Source organism: Sciurus carolinensis, chromosome X (genome assembly GCF_902686445.1).
Source record: "Sciurus carolinensis chromosome X, mSciCar1.2, whole genome shotgun sequence".
Lineage (NCBI taxonomy): Eukaryota > Metazoa > Chordata > Mammalia > Rodentia > Sciuridae > Sciurus > Sciurus carolinensis.
The window spans coordinates 114598982-114615413 of record NC_062232.1 but is presented as its reverse complement, the minus strand read 5'-3'; the positions used below and the strand labels follow the sequence as shown (position 1 = coordinate 114615413).

General features: G+C 44.4%; 1 protein-coding gene across 5 annotated transcripts in view; it reads right to left on the bottom strand.

Annotated features, from left to right (window-relative positions):
- Positions 1-1993: 1993 nt before the first annotated feature.
- The window catches only part of Fhl1 (four and a half LIM domains 1), a 57986-nt gene continuing 43547 nt past the window's right edge, over positions 1994-16432 (bottom strand). The window contains exons 1-8 of one of the 5 annotated variants that reach the window (XM_047536796.1): positions 15208-15349; positions 12473-12711; positions 7198-7379; positions 6181-6355; positions 5411-5580; positions 4748-4934; positions 3959-4158; positions 1994-3531 (exon numbers count right to left, since the gene is read on the bottom strand). In XM_047536796.1, the coding sequence (XP_047392752.1) occupies positions 3448-3531; positions 3959-4158; positions 4748-4934; positions 5411-5580; positions 6181-6355; positions 7198-7353 (972 nt within the window). In that variant the 5' untranslated portion in view covers positions 7354-7379; positions 12473-12711; positions 15208-15349 and the 3' untranslated portion in view covers positions 1994-3447. Of the gene's footprint in view, positions 3532-3958; positions 4159-4747; positions 4935-5410; positions 5581-6180; positions 6356-7197; positions 7380-8889; positions 8965-12472; positions 12712-15207; positions 15364-16432 lie in introns of those variants that run through there. The other 4 variants (XM_047536793.1, XM_047536797.1, XM_047536794.1 and 1 more) reach the window with 4 other exon arrangements.

The window sequence follows — 16432 nt, the reverse complement described above, 5'->3', positions numbered from 1 at the left end:
AGACACCATCCTATTTAGCCACAAATTGACCTGTTCTTGAATTCTGATCCCCTTTGAGAGTGAAGAGAGGTAAGTAGAAATTCACCCTCATTCCTCCTGAGCCTCATGGTTGTTGCTCCTTTAGCAAACACAATTGCCTTCTAAAGTACTGAGCACAGTGCATGAAAGTTTCTTTGTTTTGATGCACCCCTTTTAATGACAATGCAGTGTCACTAGAGGTGTGTGCAGGGTGTGGCTTGTCCCTTAATTGCTGTGTGACCTCAGGCAAGTTTCTCAACCTATCTGAACCTCCATTTTCTCATCTGGAAAATAGGAACCGTGGGCCCAGTGTTGGTTAGAGGAGCAGATCCAATATGTATGAGGTGTTTGCTTCTGAAGATGCTTAAAGTATTAAGGGCAGGCACCATGTGATAAGCAATAGCTGAAGGCAGACACCTGATTGGCCTCCATATCTCGAGTGAAGAAGGTGGTGGGCACAATCTGTTGGGAATGTGGCCAGGTGGTGGAGTGGTTGTACTATGAATTTTAGGCAGTGTGGCTTTTTCTCAGGAGAGCTCAAGCCACCAGTTCAGTTCAGTTTGGTGGACTGGGTGTTAAGGAAACAGGACCAAGGAGGGAAAAGAATGGTCGAGGTGCTGGAGGCGGTCTACAACAGATATGGAGGGAAGTAAGGGTACGAAGCCGAGAGGAGGCAGAGGCCAAGGAAGCAGCAAGATGTCAGCTTCCGGAAGGGCAGGAGTTCTGGGAAAGGAGGGTGAGCCTGGGTGCTGGAAAGGCCCATGGCCTGGCCCAAGTGGAGCTTGCAGAGGTGGAGGTCACTGGGGTGCAGTCACAGGCTCTCCTGGGGAGAAGGGCAAAAGTCAGGTGCCAAGTGCTCAGGGAAGCGAGTGGCTTTTCTGCCCCAGGCCCATCTCTGGGCTGCTTTTCCTTGCTGCAGTCTGAAGAACCTGCTCCCTTGTGCAGAGGGAAGAAGCTGCTGTCAACTCTGTAATCCACCACCTCTGCTCCCTGGGGGCCCCAAAAGACTGGATGGACTCTTTGTTGATTTAAAGGTTTTGACAGCTAATTTCTCTAGAGAAACACAAGGGGATGTTCCATGTTCTGAAAAATGTTCATGGCCATGCAAGGCCCAGGTTTGATCTCTAGCACCAAAAACCCAAACAGAAACCCCTGTGGTTTTTGACAGGTTTCTATTCCCTTCTCTGATGCTAAGTATTAGCTACCAACGGATTCTGCCTTAGCCATGGGGCCCATCAAAACCTAACACCCTCTCCTCCCTCCAACTCTGTTAGTTGAAATGCAATTTGAGGATGTACCCTTAGGGCCTGTAGAACCTTCAGTGCTAGGAAGCAGACACAGTAGCTCTCTGTTGCCCTGGGACTCCTGGGCCATACAGAACCAACCACAAGGGTGTGGGTAGGATGTGTGACCCAAGAACAGGAGCTTTAGATGAACAAATTATGCCAGTGTGTGGTGATCTAGAAGCTATGGCAGCTGGGGAGCTATGCGCCAGATCAGCCTCTTACCTCTGCCCATACTTCCCCTAGCCCCTCAGCCCTCACAGGACACATGGGCCCAAACCACATGGAGGAACCAGGGTCTTATTACTATATGGCAGAGGCTGGGCTACAGTAGTGCTCAACATGGATTGTGGGCTCCAGTGGGCACAAGGGCAAAGGAGACAAGAGGAAGATCTTCTGAAGCAAATAGGGACCATGATTCGTTCTCAGTGACATGCCTCATCCACACCACCCTGGCCAAACAGAATCGACTCATCCCTTTTAAGAGCTACAAACCTGGGACATTTTATTTTGGGTCAGAGTGGTCTCTGGGATTTATTTTTCAAGTGGTGTTGTAGGTTTGTTTACGATTCTTATGTTCCAAATGATTGCACTGAACTGAGGAAACTCGAAGAAAAAGTCATTTGGATTTCTGGTTTAGTACTATCAGCTTACAGCGTCTTTCTGAGCAGAATTAAAACACAGGAGGCAAGTTCTTTCTATGCTGCTTTATTTCTGTAAGGATACACTGAAACGTTAGATGATAATATCTAATGACAAAATGTAGAAATGAGGCATTGGCTTCTATAACCACTTCTACAAGAATGTTAATATGTATTGTCATTACATGTTTACTTTCAATATTGTCTCATTATACTATGTAATATAATAATGAAGAATACAGTAAGTAGGTGATCCTGCATTTCAGGGAAGCAGGAAGTAGAAATCTGGTTCCACCGGTGAAGACGGTGGCCTCCTCACTGCCCCAGAGATCCAGCTAAACTCTTAAGGAAAAGTCCTAGGAATCACAAAAGAAGGGACTTTGCAGTCCTGTTGAACACACGGACAAAGAGCAGACAACTACTATGTTACAAGGGATTCAACTCGTCACGGTTTTGAAATGTCATAACCACGTTGATGACAGCCCTGGTGCCTGCTCAGCTACCCCTCTAGAGTTTCGTAGTCACTTCTGTAGGATGAATCTCAAAACTGCAGGTACGTCTGAGGGGGCTCAAATATTGTCATGCAAGTTACCAAACCCATAAACTATTTTACTATTAATTAAAACAAAAATATCATTAATTAAAAAATATAAAAAGGACAGCAGGGTTAGTTTTGTTAAGCTTCCATAAGTATTTGCTGTGACACTGTTGCTCTGAAACAGGCTCGTTTTCTCAGGTCTGCTTACACTTTCCAAATCACCCGTATGTTCCATGTTTTAAAGTAGGAACACTCAAAAGACATGCCACACCAGGAAACCAAATGTTAGTACAGGGAAAGGTCAGGTGAGAATTACCATTAAGTTCAAATGTCAGTTTTCTGGAAATTCGTGTTAGTCATGTGAAAGCACAAAAGAACAGAAGGAAAGTCAGAATTTTGATGAGGAAGTTAAACCATGCATTCCAGCAAGTTCTTTTCCTGCTCACAGAAGAGGGTGAGCAGTGAGTTGGAGCAGCCGCTGCCAACTCTTGCATGTCGTGTCACTACACGGTGGGTCCCAGCTGAGCCATGAAAGGTATCTCAGTGGGGGCTTTATCACTTATGCTTCTTGCTTACATCACGAAGGAGCTAAATGGTTAGCGCTTTTCTGCTCTATGATAAACATGCAGAAGAGTCAATCTATCTAAGTTTTTTGTTTTTTTCACGGCAGCCATAGAGAAATGAGCTTTGCTGCAACGTTGCTTTTCGCTAAATCCTAGTATGATCACTGTGTGCCCTTATGTGAATAATACTGTAAAATGGGAGAAAAGACAGAAGGAGCAACTTTAAAGAGGTGAAAGACCACTCTTCCCCTACGGATGGTGTTGGGCAGAGAGGGCAAGGACACAAAGAACATGATGCAAATTCCATTTTACAGGACAGGGGCCCCTGTCGATTTACAACTTTTTGGCACAGTCAGGGCAATACACTTGCTCCTCATGAAAAACAAAGCGCTTGTTGGCCAGATTCACGGAGCATTTTTTGCAGTGGAAGCAGTAGTCGTGCCAGGATTGTCCTTCATAGGCCACCACACTGGAGCCTTTACCAAACCCTGTGGAAAAACAAAAGAAAATGAGAGAGACAGCTGAATGAATACAGGTGAGGAAGCTGCGGTTCAGAGATAAAATGACGACTTGCCCCATTCACAGAGCCGACAGGCACGCAGAGCGGGTGTCTGGCCGGCTCCCAGCCACCCCCTACCACCCCACCACCCGGCCACTCTACCGCGCACTGGCCCCACGCCGCCACTGCTCCCCACGCCGCAACCCTGCTACGGCTCTCAAGGACCTGAGAAAATGCCCGAGCTCAGCCAAGGACTTCCCTGATTTAAAGAACCCACGTTCCCATGCCACCGCTATCACCCTGTGACGCGCACGGGACCTCCCAGCATAACCAGTTTCTTTGATTTAGGTCAGGGCCATGGCATCAAAGTGGCCACCAGGAGGCAAACTTGGGCTGTTTGTGGGGTGTGCACTTACCGGGCCTCGAGGAGCTGCTAAGCTTCGATTTTTTCTATAAAGAACCACCACCCACGAGGGACAAGTCCTCTCTCCACCCGGATGCCTGCCCCGGAGGTTGGCGCTGGGAAACAGGGTGAGAGGCAAGCGTTTCCCGTGGCACACTGGGGGCTTCCTAGCTTTAGAGACTGGGTGGCTCACTCTTGACACAGTCCTTTTCCCTGAGGATGGCAAAAGTCTTCTCAAATGTACATTTCAAGGCTCCCCGGGGAGATGGGAAAATTGGAGGCAGGGGAAAGGGCCCGGGGCACGTGGATCGCGGCCGCATGATGAGGAATGAAGTGATTAGCTTTGCTTCTGATCGCAAAAAAATAAAAAATAAAAAATAAACCCTGCCAGCAGGCACCTCTGCACTAGCCTTCAGCTACGGGGTGTTCTGATCCCAGGTTAGCGCTCTCCGTCCTCCCCGGCCCTCCCCCAACCCCGTCCCTGCCGCCGTCCCTCCCTTCCCCCCTTGCCTCCCCCAAGCCCCCTGAGCAGTGCCTGCCCATGGCCGTGGCCCCTGTGGGTCTCAGGCTTGTGAACTCCTGGCATGGTTATTCAGTAGTCAGGAAGTGTTCTGTATTCCAAAGGCTAACCTGACCTGGGGGAGAATCCAAACTATAGGGGGCCTTTGGGAGCACAGTGGCAGGGGCAGAAGGGCATTCTTTTGGGGCCTTTGTGGATGAAACCGACGACATAGGAAAATGAGAGATGGTTACCATGCGCAAAACCTAGCCTGGCAGACTTAGCAAGGACTCTTTAGCCTACCAGTGATGGGGTTCTTGCATCCAGCACACTTCTTGGCCACAAAGTTCTTGTAGCAATCCACGCAGTAATACTGGTCCTCCACAGCGGTGAAACGCTGCCCAGCCAGCTTCTTAGAGCAGGTAACACACACAAAGCACTCGGCATGCCAGGGCTGATCCTGGTAAGTGATTCCTCCAGTTGTGATGGCCTAGACCAGGGGGTGTAGCACCGGATTCAGATTCAACAACCATTTTGTTGAATGCCTACCATGTGCCAGGCACTGTGCTGGGCGCTTTGGTATACAATATCTCCTTCGATCTCCACAACAGCCATGGGAGGCAGGTGCTATTATTATCCCCAATTTACAGATGAAGACACCAAGGCCCAGAGAAGGCAAGCCCCTCTGTGAGGTTCCACAGCAACTAAGTAGTGGAAGCAGGCCTCAGAGCACAGTGCCAGCCACCACGCTGCACCGCCACATTGAGTGCACATGCTGGCAGCCTGACTTGGTCATGGCACTATCTTCTCATCCCACAGTCTCCTCATCTGCAAAATGGGAATAATAATTCCTGTGTCACAGGGCTGTGGTGAGGATGGAATGGGATAGTGTGTGTGCAAGTGCTGTGCAAACAGTGAAACACTTCTAGAAACAACGGTCAATGCAGAACTCCCTTGACAACATACCTTCTTGCACTTGACGCAGTGCTTGGCAAACTTGGCCTCGTGGCAAGTCACGCAGTAGAAGTCTTCCCCTTTAGGGAAGAAGCTTCCAGTCCCAATGACTTGCTTGCAGCCGCTGCAGGTAAAGCAGTCCTTGTGCCAGATGGTCCCCTTGTACTCCACATTCTGGTCTCCTGCAGGGGGAAGCGACCGGATAGCCCCACTGACAGGCACTGCAGGGGGCTGCATCCACTCAGCTCCCCTCCCCTGGGCCCTCCAGAGGTGAGGGGATGCAGGCCCTGCAGTCGCTGGCCTCACGCCTCCAACTAACCTACCGGTGTGCTACTTGCAGTTGTCCCAACCCGGGGATTTTGTCATGAGCGGGGACCCCAGCAGTATTATTTTAGGATGAGATGCCTGAATGCCCACTCCCCCGCCTCTACCCGCTACATGGACTTAGAGGTTCAACGGGGGCTGCCAGATTCACAATTACACCCCAGGAGGAAGCATGCTTTGATCACTTACTACACCCAAATGAGAAAGCGCTACATACTTTTCACTTCATTCTCTTGCCACAGGCTGTTCCCGCCAGTGTTCTTTAGTCTCCGAGTGTGTGCGTGTGTGCGAGCATATATGTGTACGCATATATACGTGTATGTATATGTGTACATATATATGCTAAAATCTCAAAGCAGCTCACAGCAACGTTAGCCCCACCATGACAAGCAAGCCCGCATCACGTCTGCCCTGGGGGGCCTCCTCCCTGGCAGCCCAGGGTGGGAGGGAGATAGTACCTGCCACAATGGCCTTGAGGCACCCTTTGCACTTGGGGGAGTCCTCCCGAGTGGCACACTTGTTGCACAGGATCTTGCTCTCCTTGGACACAAAGGTCTCATTGGCCAAGGGGTGAAGGCACTTGGCACACCGGAAGCAGGTGTCATGCCAGTAGCGGTTCTTGTAGTGCACCTCCTAGAAACCAAGCAGAGTGGGACAGGCCACTGTGAGGGGTGTCAGGGGCAATGGCAGCAGCCTCCCATCAAGGCCACTTTCTGGAGGGTTGGCTGACTACTGAGATGACACAGTCCCTTACACCTTGGGGATGCCCTGAGGTGAGTATTCTTATCAATAGCAAGAGAAATACTGAGGTGAGGAAGAAAAACTCACAATTCCTGAAATACAGAGAGTGCAGGTTGAGCATCCCCAAATCTGAAATCCAAAATGCTCCAAAATCTGAAACTTTTTGAGAGCTAACATGATGCCACAAGAGGAAAATTCCACAGCTGACCTCATGTGCTGGGTGGCAGTCAAAACCCAGGCACACAACAGTTTATTCAGTGATCCCAAGGGGAAAAAAGACCCTCCCAGTCCCTTCCCCTACAATGCACACATTTAGCTACACGTATGCAACTATTTAAAATTTCAAATAACATTACCATCACGTTATGTGTGCAGGATGTATATGAAACATAAGTGAATTTTGTATCTAGTCCTGGGTCCCATCTGCAAGATACTCATCATGGGTATGTAAATATTCCAAAATCCAAAAAAACCTAAAATCTGAGACACTTCTGCTCCCAAGCATTTCAGATATGGGATACTCAACTTGTACAACCAAAAGAGTTAGCAAGGGCTTTGGCATTCCTCTAGTCCAAGGTGCCGTATCACACAGCTCAGGACACCGGGAAGGCTGTCTCAAGGTCTCAAGATTGCTGCCCTGAGGAGAACTCACAAAGGAAGCTACTGTCACGGCTGCAGGAAAACTGTACTCCAAAGCCCAGTCTGTCCTGTTCACACATGGGGATGACTATTACCTTGGAGTCGGCACCAATGGGCTTGCGGCATTCCACACAGGTGTTGGCGCAAAACTTGTCAAAACACTTCAGGCAGCAGTGGTGGCCGTCCTTCTGCACGTACTTCTTCCCCTGCAAGGGGTCCCTGCAGTAGTGGCAATCAAACTTCTCAGCCATAGTGCCCACCTTGTAGCTGGAGGGACCTGCAGAGGCAAACCAACAGAACAAATGACCAAAGGAAGGGCTAGGGCACTGTACTGCAGAGGGTCTGGGAAGCAGCTGTGCACTGCTGTGAGGCCAACAAAACCCTCTGAATCCGTGGGATCTGGGGACTGGGGCTCAGCTTCCGCTGGAGACTGACTGGCTATCCAGTGCCAAGGCAGCAGATACTTCACTACGATTCCCAAGAAGAAAGTGTCTCTGAGTGGAGCTCCCCTGAGTGCCAGAGGCCAAGGGCCAGAGACTCCCTAGGGAGACGGCAGAAATCCCTGCTGGGACATACCACTATGCTGACTCTCAAAGGGCACTGAGGGAGACAAGGGGATCAGAACTTGTGCTGGCTGGGATGACTACACGGGGATTTTGGAAGAAGAGGTCATCGTGAGCAGTGTGATGCAGCAGGCAAGGAGGAGGAAACTGTCTCACACCAAGAAGAGCACTGGGTAGCAGGCACACTGTGTGCACACAGCAGCTCCTCAGGGGAGATGCACACACTGGTAGCCCAGGGCGGAGGAGGCAGGGGCCAGGCCCGAGCTCCAAAGGCTGCCACGGTCACCATGTTACAAGACAGAAGCCTCCCTGCCAGCTTCTGCCCCTTCCTTTTTTACTTTCTAGGGAGAAAAAGTATTCTCCACAGACTACTTACCATCTTCCTATCTGTGCAAATCTATTCATTGTGAACAAACACTTAACAGCTAACTCTGTACCATACTAGGTTCACAAGTTCCTCACTAATTCATTTAAATTTACTTGAAATCTGGAGAAATGGTTTTTTCAGTCCCTGAATAGATCCCCAAAAGTTTTACCCCCAATAGTTTACTGACTGTTGAGGCATGTGCAATAGGGCCACAGTATTTATTAAAATGGCATTCTTGACTGGCACCAGCAAGTTTCACAACTGAATTACGTTGTCACAGTGAAGTGTGGTTTTGTGATATACCAAAATCAAATCCCTGTTGGGCCAAGCAAGTGAGAAACAGTATATTCACTAAAGTACATTCACCAACTGGGACACCTGCTCTTTAAAACACTGCAAGTTTAAAATACAATGTGGAAAAAACAACTTTTACAAAGATTTGAGCTGATTATCCCAAGAATCCCTGCACTCGCTCCCTACGAACAGCCTCCACTCATTCCCCCAACTCCACCACAGTTGTGGCCCTAGACCACGGGCCAGAACAATCCCAAGCACTTCCAAGGTCCTCCGTGGCCCCTTTGCCAAGTCATTTTCTACAGAATCCTGTACCCGGGAAAGATCCAAACATGAGTTTCTATTAGCTCTCGATTTCTTTACATATATGCTAATTTTTCTTCTCCTTCTGAAAAAGAATCTGTACACAGTAAACTAAGAGCAATTATTCAATTTGTGCAGGAAACACTAGAACTCAGACTATTTTATTTCAAACTATCCACATACATGGTTACCAAACATCTGGAGTATAATTTAGAGAGAAAGAATGAGGGAAAATAAATGAGCAGTTGCCTGCTACTCACCGTAGCTCTCCCACCAACCAAATGGCCCCAGACTCCCACTTTGGGTTCCATTCCCAGGTTTTTTTATACAACCACATGTCCAAGTTGTTTGGATCCTGTTGCCAGTGGCAACCAAACAGCAGAGAGTGAGCTAAGGAAACCACACCCTGTGTCTGGGAACCCGCCTAAGCTCAGGCTGTTGAACTCTCACTCAGACCCGAGTCAGTCTCCGCAGTCAACCTCCAAACAAGGGAAACTGGGTCACTGAACACACACAACACCTTCTGCCTCTTAGGGACACACATCCAGGCCCCCTCGTCTCCAGAGAGTTGGCATGTGTAGTAAATGAGTGACATTCTTATGCGAGGATAGTTGCTTGGACAGTTGTGTCAGTCAAGAGACAAGGAAGACCACAGAATGGTTCTTACTTGCACTTTTCCCTAAAAGGAATATGGAGATGTTCCCTTGTGTGACTGGATTAGAAACAAAATATATACACACAGTGAACCCAGGGCCAATTTCCTTGAACTATGCATTGTTTATGTAAGGCAGCTGTTCAACTGCCTGTGGCTCCACACCTAGAGACAAAAGTACCTGTCACTGTGACAGCATGTGGAAAATCACTCTCCCTCATCCATTCTCACTGGGCTTTCCCATGTCATATGAGATTCTTGTCTTCCCTTTGCCATACTGAAACTGTGCTCTCAACAAAGATTTGCTTTCTTGTTAAGAAGCTAAATTGTGAGACCAAATAAACCTCCAGTAAGAGTAAATGCCAGGAAATTAAATTATCAGTGGCTCCTAGATGCCATTTGGCAAAAAAACCAGAATTTGTAAGATTAGCCACCACTGGCCTCCTACATGGCTAGGAAGCACAAATGGGTTGGCCCTTCAAAGACTCTCTTCTTGGACCATATTTGAAAGTCCCTCTCACTCCCTTACTGAGGTCTCTATTAAGAATACAACTTTGAACCTGCTCATTTTAGATTCTTTTAATGTCTATCAAAATAGAAATTGGATTCCAAGCATGTCTACATATAATACACAACCCCATCTAAGGGGAGTCCTATCTTTTGGTAATTTCTGAATTCTAGCTTGAAGGTTAAAATACAAGTATCCCCAATATACAATAGAAAAAGAAATACTAGGAAACACAAAGAATTTCAGTTAGATGTATCTACACATTTTGAAGAGAAGGAAAACTGCAGTAGAGTCACAACACCAAACATACCTTAACTGCCAAGCCTTTCTCACTTTAAAAGCACAGGCTTTTCATACTATTTCCAGTGCAAGGTCTTCAGTGCTTACTTTCATGGTTTTAGAACAAGACTCACTCAGTTTCTAGGCACCCAGATGATGAAATAATCCATGGCTCACCATGAATGAGGAAGTCCAAAAGTGGATTGAAAATGTCAGTCAAGGAAGCACTGTATCATTCCTATTTTACAGGGTCTTAAGTCAATCAAAAGTTACATTAAATGAGTCAACTCCAAGTTAATGGTGCCAATAAGAGGGGTTTCATTTGTTGGGATCTTTGAGTCCTGGCTGCAGGCAATATTCTTCTTCTATTCTGCAAGTGTGAGAAATCTAGGGTCATATGGCATAATGAATCCTACTATTATGTATAGTTATAATGCACCAGTGGGAAAAAATAAGAAATCTGGGGTTATTTTGTTTCCCACCACTATACACTTAAGCCCAAACTCTGCATCCAGATAGAGAAACAGATTTCAAAGGGCATATTTCAGAATTAATTTTGACAGTTGACTTAAGTCATTTTTATGTGTGTGGAAACACATTAATCAAGATAAAACAGGCACTTCTAGGAATGTTGGCTTTATTGCCTAATAAGTAAATAGTCTAGAAATACTTAAAGTATGTTAAAAATGTCTATGTCAAATTCATGAACTTCAGTACTTTTTGTTTTTAAAACAAATCTAAGTGGAACTTTGGGCAACCTGAATTAGTTCACCTCATGTATTTCTCCTTGATTATTTGGTACAAAATTACTTCCAATCCTCACACCATGTGCTTTAGGATGAATCTGGAGTAATACCCATCCTACAGGTAAGAGAGCTACCACACTAACTTTCCATAAAGGAAGGAGGATGTGCACAAGACCAAAATGTTTTGCTAGGAATTATCTTCAAAGGGGTTCACAACTCTAAGCTCACAAGCTGATAAATGACAATGCTGACAGAAAAGCTCCTAAAGGACAGAATATCCCAAGTGGTGGGCATAAGAGTCTGAGCCACAGTTCAGCTTTAGCTTCATAAAGAAAGAAAAGCTTGCACTTCCCTCCCTTATCCTTTATTAGAAATAATCAGAGAAGAAAAGAAAGAAGGATGATAATGACATTTCCACTCTTCATGGGAGCTCTATTTACTTTTACTGAATTCACAAATTCTTAAGCACTTTTCCCTGGGAATGATTTTTTTTTTATCCCCTTAGCAATTTCTATGTACATGAAAAGTGAAACCTTTTAACCTTCCAAACTTCCAGACATGTTTGCCTTGACCTATTGCTGTTATCTGGGAAAGGACATGACATCCATCATTAAATAACACATTTGCTACATATAATTACAAGGCTACTTCCCTTATTGCCTGTCTTTGTAGAGGACATGTTTGCCCTAGGGTAGGCTCTTGGACTAATTTTAACATCTCAGGGTGGTACTGTTCAGTACATAGTAGCGAGGTTTTTGTCACAGAAAATTCTGTACTACACTAGAAATTCCTCAGAACATTCTGTTGATTGACAGATGGAAATAAGTCACCACCACTAAGCTTCTAAAACTTCACTGCATGGATGGTCATGCAAAATGGATTCTGATCCAATGACCTGAGCCTCTATTTTTGGCCATCTGAAGTCCATTTCAGGGTAACACTGATTTTTCTTCTGTGAGGATGTCTCACTCTTTCATGGCATAGATGTTCTCTGTTTTCATGGACCAACAAACAATGCAATACAAAATGCTATTTCCTGGTTTTAAAAATCATCTGTGATTCTGAGGTGCAGAAATCTAACCTACACTTTCCAGTCACTTGAGTTGTTTCCTGATTTTCTAAGAAACCTTTGAAATAAATGCATTTAAGAAAAGGCACTCCCAAATCTTAGTTAGAATGCACTTAGAAATGTGGCTAGGGGACCAAATTTTAGATACCTATTCCAAGTTGGTAGACTTTCTTTTTATTCTGTTTCTTTCAAAAGACACATCATTCTTCACTTAACAAATGAGCTCCTTCTCTTCAGAAAAAACTGGAATCTATATTCAACTTTGCCTGCACAAACCTTAATATTGCAATAAAGTTCAGGCTTTCAAAATAATTGTGTATGCAAATGAATAACATAATATTGCAAAATATTTTTTACTATAAACCTCTCATTAGATTCAGTCTGTATATATATTTTCTCAGGTGTTTCTTGCTAACGTTCATTTTTTTCTTCTTGCCTGAAGGAGAAAGTGAGTACTATGACTAGGTAGCATTTTTTCTAACCATTCCTTTCTCTGAGTGCTACAATGTACAGTGTAAACAATTAACAACAACCCTAATGGAAAAAATGCAGGTTATTTCTGGTCTGTTGATGGCTAAGTCCAACATACCGGCACAACAGTGACTCCATGTATAAATAAATGTTGGCTTCCAGAGAACATTCAACAAATGGAAGGAGCCTCAGCTGATGAATAGGACACTTGTCATAGATGTGCAAATGCACCTGGAGGTGTCATCAAACATTTGGGAATAAATACCCAAATAGCTTCAAGGCGCTGGAGCTTGGTGAGTCATGGCTGAAAAGTGGTCTTTCATAGAGTCTTGTAGAAAAATTAGCAAGTGTTTTTCCCTTAAAAACAACACATACAGAGTGATTCAATGATATTAGCAACTTTACTGGTATGTTACATTTAGAAAAAAACATCCCTGCTGGATACCTCGAGAAAACCATTTTAGATTGTGTTTGGTGTCAGGATGATTGGATAAAGATTATTAAATTAAACGTTATGTGCCAGTGAACTTGCCACAGGCCAGGGTCTACCTTAGTACCATTTTTTCAATATGTGAGTTTTATCTTAATGTTGTACATACTACTTGCAGCGCATTGCATCTTTCATAAAGGAAAAAAGTGATTGCAGCCCGGCAGCAATAGAACATGTGTTTCCAGTTTACCCAGTTGCAGGCAGTCATTTGGTGGTCATTAAAAGTACAAAACGTTCAGTTCAACCTAAACCAAATCTTTCGACTACCATTTTTCAGTTATTTTAAGAAGCCAATCCAGTTTGATTGCTCCCTTCTCACCCCTCTCATTTTCCATCCCTACCCTGAGAAAGAACTAGAGGGTATATGCAGCTCACTGGACAGTGACTGGTAAAGGGTTCTGATGGCTACATGATATGGCAAATGATCTTATTTCCCCCTCCACAACTCCATCCTAGCCTTGACTTGAAATGTCAAAGGGTAAAAAATTCAATCTACATAATTTTGCAGACAAAGTGTTCAGGGTCCTTGAAATGTTCTCTTAGTGTGTGGATTTGCTCACAATGGATTCTGATCCAATGATCTGAGTCTCTATTTTTGCCCACGTGAAGCCCATTTCAGGGCAACACTGATTTTCCTTCTGTGAGGACCTGTCTTCTTTTCATGGACCTAGTTATTCTCTGCTTTCATGGACCAATGAACCTAATGCAATATAAAATGCCATTTAGTGATTTTTAAAATCATCTAAAAGATGTGAATAATTGGTCTAATTTAAACATGATTAAAGCCCCCAGATTCAGGTAATCAAAAATAACAGGATTTTGTGTAATTTAAAACCCAAGATTGGGTTGGGGTTGTATCTCATAGCTCAGTGGTAGAGCACTTGCCTAGCAAAGCATGAGGCACTGGGTTCAGTCCTCTGCACCACATACAAAATGAATAGGTAAAGTGGAGGTATTGTGTCCATCTACAGCTAAAAATATTTTGAAAAAATAAAACTCAAGATTGGACATGCCATAAATATTTCACCTTTTAAACTTATTTTCCTGTCATTCAATTAGTAAATAAAATGGAAAGTTACTCTACCAGTTATTGTGCATTCAAGGTTCATTATGACAAAAGGTACATCTGCCCAATTTATCTACACCCAGAGAATGTGTTTGTTGGTCAATAACCACACTCTCAGGCATGTGGTACCATGTTTGTAAAATACTTTTCTGGGGATTGGGGAAAAATATCCAAACAACTTCCGAACACTTGGAGACAAAGCAGACATTGCATTCCCATTAATTAAAGTAATAAATTCCATCACAGCATATATGCCTTAAAAACCAAAACGATTACCATTGTTAAAATATCGGCAGATACAAGTTTTCAAAAACAATTTTCCCCAAACATTACCACCAATAATTACTTTGGCCCTTAACCTGAAAGCTGGGAGACAGGACAAAGTGCTTGCTTTCTTCCCAACTCTTACTTCACCAGCTCCAGAGCAGAGGGCAACAAGAGCAGCCGCCACATTCCAGGCCTTGGGGAGAGACTCAGCAGGCTGACTTCAGAAAACTGGGTTTCTGTCCTTTAGCCCCTATTCCATGGGTTTCTTGTCTACAGCCAAAGGGCTTCCATAATACCAGGTTACAAAACAAGATGACTCACATGGTCATCACAGAGAAGGGGACCCAAAACTCTGGCCCTGTTTTCCATAAGAACAATTAAAGATGTATTTGTCATATTAGAAGGATCTATAGTTATTCTTCAGGAACATTAAAAATATTGTTCAGGGCTGGGGTGGTGGCTCAGTAGTAGAGCACTCACTTAGCACGTGTGAGGCACTGGGTTTGATACTCAGCACCACATAAAAACAAGTAAAGGTACTGTGTCCATCTACAATTAAAATTTAAAAAAATATATATTGTTTAGAAAAAGCAAAGATAGAGTTTAAGTCATTATGGCCTTTCTTACTTACAAATATCCCTCCTTTTTCCATGTTCATTTTATCTTCTCCAAATACCTTAAGTTAGATTTCAAGCACCATCAAGATGAAGAGTTGTATCTTATAAATAACCAAAAATTCCTAACGAGTTCCCCTCTTTTCTCATACACTCTTATAGTTTCATAAGACATCCTGAAAAATGTAAAATATCATTTATATTTTTAAATGTCAAATGGCTAATTCTATTTAAGTAAATCTTTTGTCTTTGACATAGCATGAAAAGGCAAGTACGAAACAGACACAAACTATGATTTATGTACTATTTCAATGACTAAAATCACTTAATTGAAAGTTATCTTTTAGTCAAATAACGAGAGTTCACTGCCTTAAAAAATTGTGCTAAAGAGAAGAGAAAGAACATGAGGATTTTACCTGAGTGTCTATGAGAAGCCATGACTTAAAGACCAAGTTCAGCAGCAGCACCTAGATCAGTCTTCCCTCAATCCCAGCTGATAGGACTGTGGCTCATTTGTGAACATACATTTAAGGGGAAGCAGCTCACACAAAAATAACCGAGAGCAGATGTCCCACCCCTCCCCAGAGATCACAACCTTAATCCCACTAGAAAATTCTTAACCATTTTAGGTGATCCAAGGGAGAAGAATAGGACCCAGTAAAAATACCAAACGCTACATATAAATACCTGTGGGGCTACTCAGCATCCAAATTAGCTCCAGAGCCAGAGAGGCCACATAGAAAGTCATCCCCGTACCGGAATAAAATTTGGACTCAGCTCTGACATAGCTTAACGCTGAGCCAACCTTATTAATCTACTTTATATGCCTCAAGAGCTTGCATTTGGCCCTATAAATAATGCATTTTTGTGCTGTTAATGATAAAAGTAACTAAGTGATAGACCTTTGTTACCAGTGTAATTAAACAGGATTAGACACTATGACTATAGAGATTAAGAGTATTATAGATGCTTAACTCAATGTCCTCCTTGGTATGTACCAGAGATCAGCAGAAGGACCGGCCGAAGGAAACAATTCTAGCCACCCTATCTCCCCAACATCAGATAGAAGAAAAGAGAACGGGGATGTACACATGCATATCCCTGCTACACACACAAGGAAGACTATCCTACCTACTCAATCTCTCATTTTATTTTTACTGCATGGGCAATAAATATAAAAGCATGAATGAAAATAAAGACACCAACCTCACATGTTATAATGGCTCCACAGACCATCAACTGGCTGGAGACTGGCAATCAGGAAGGAATTCTAGTAAAAGACTCCAAGTCCCTCCAGGATCCCACCACCACCAGCCACTCCTCCTATGGCCTCATCCCTGGATGCCTGGCACTGGCACCCTCTTCACTGGCCTTCTCACTATCCCCTGCACCCTCTTGGTACAGACCCTCTCCTGACTGCTCCTCCAACCACTACATGTCTTTGCTCCAAGCCACTGCCAGCAGTCTCCTCTGACCACCCTCAAGGTTCAAATCCCAACATGCTCCTTCCCTTTCTTCTGCCATTTCTTGTCAACACAATTATTATCCACAACTCATTGTTCCCCTTCTAACACAGCAGGCATTGCACGGATCTCTCACTTGTTGTCTGAGTCTTCCCTCTGCTCCAAGAGGGCAAGGACT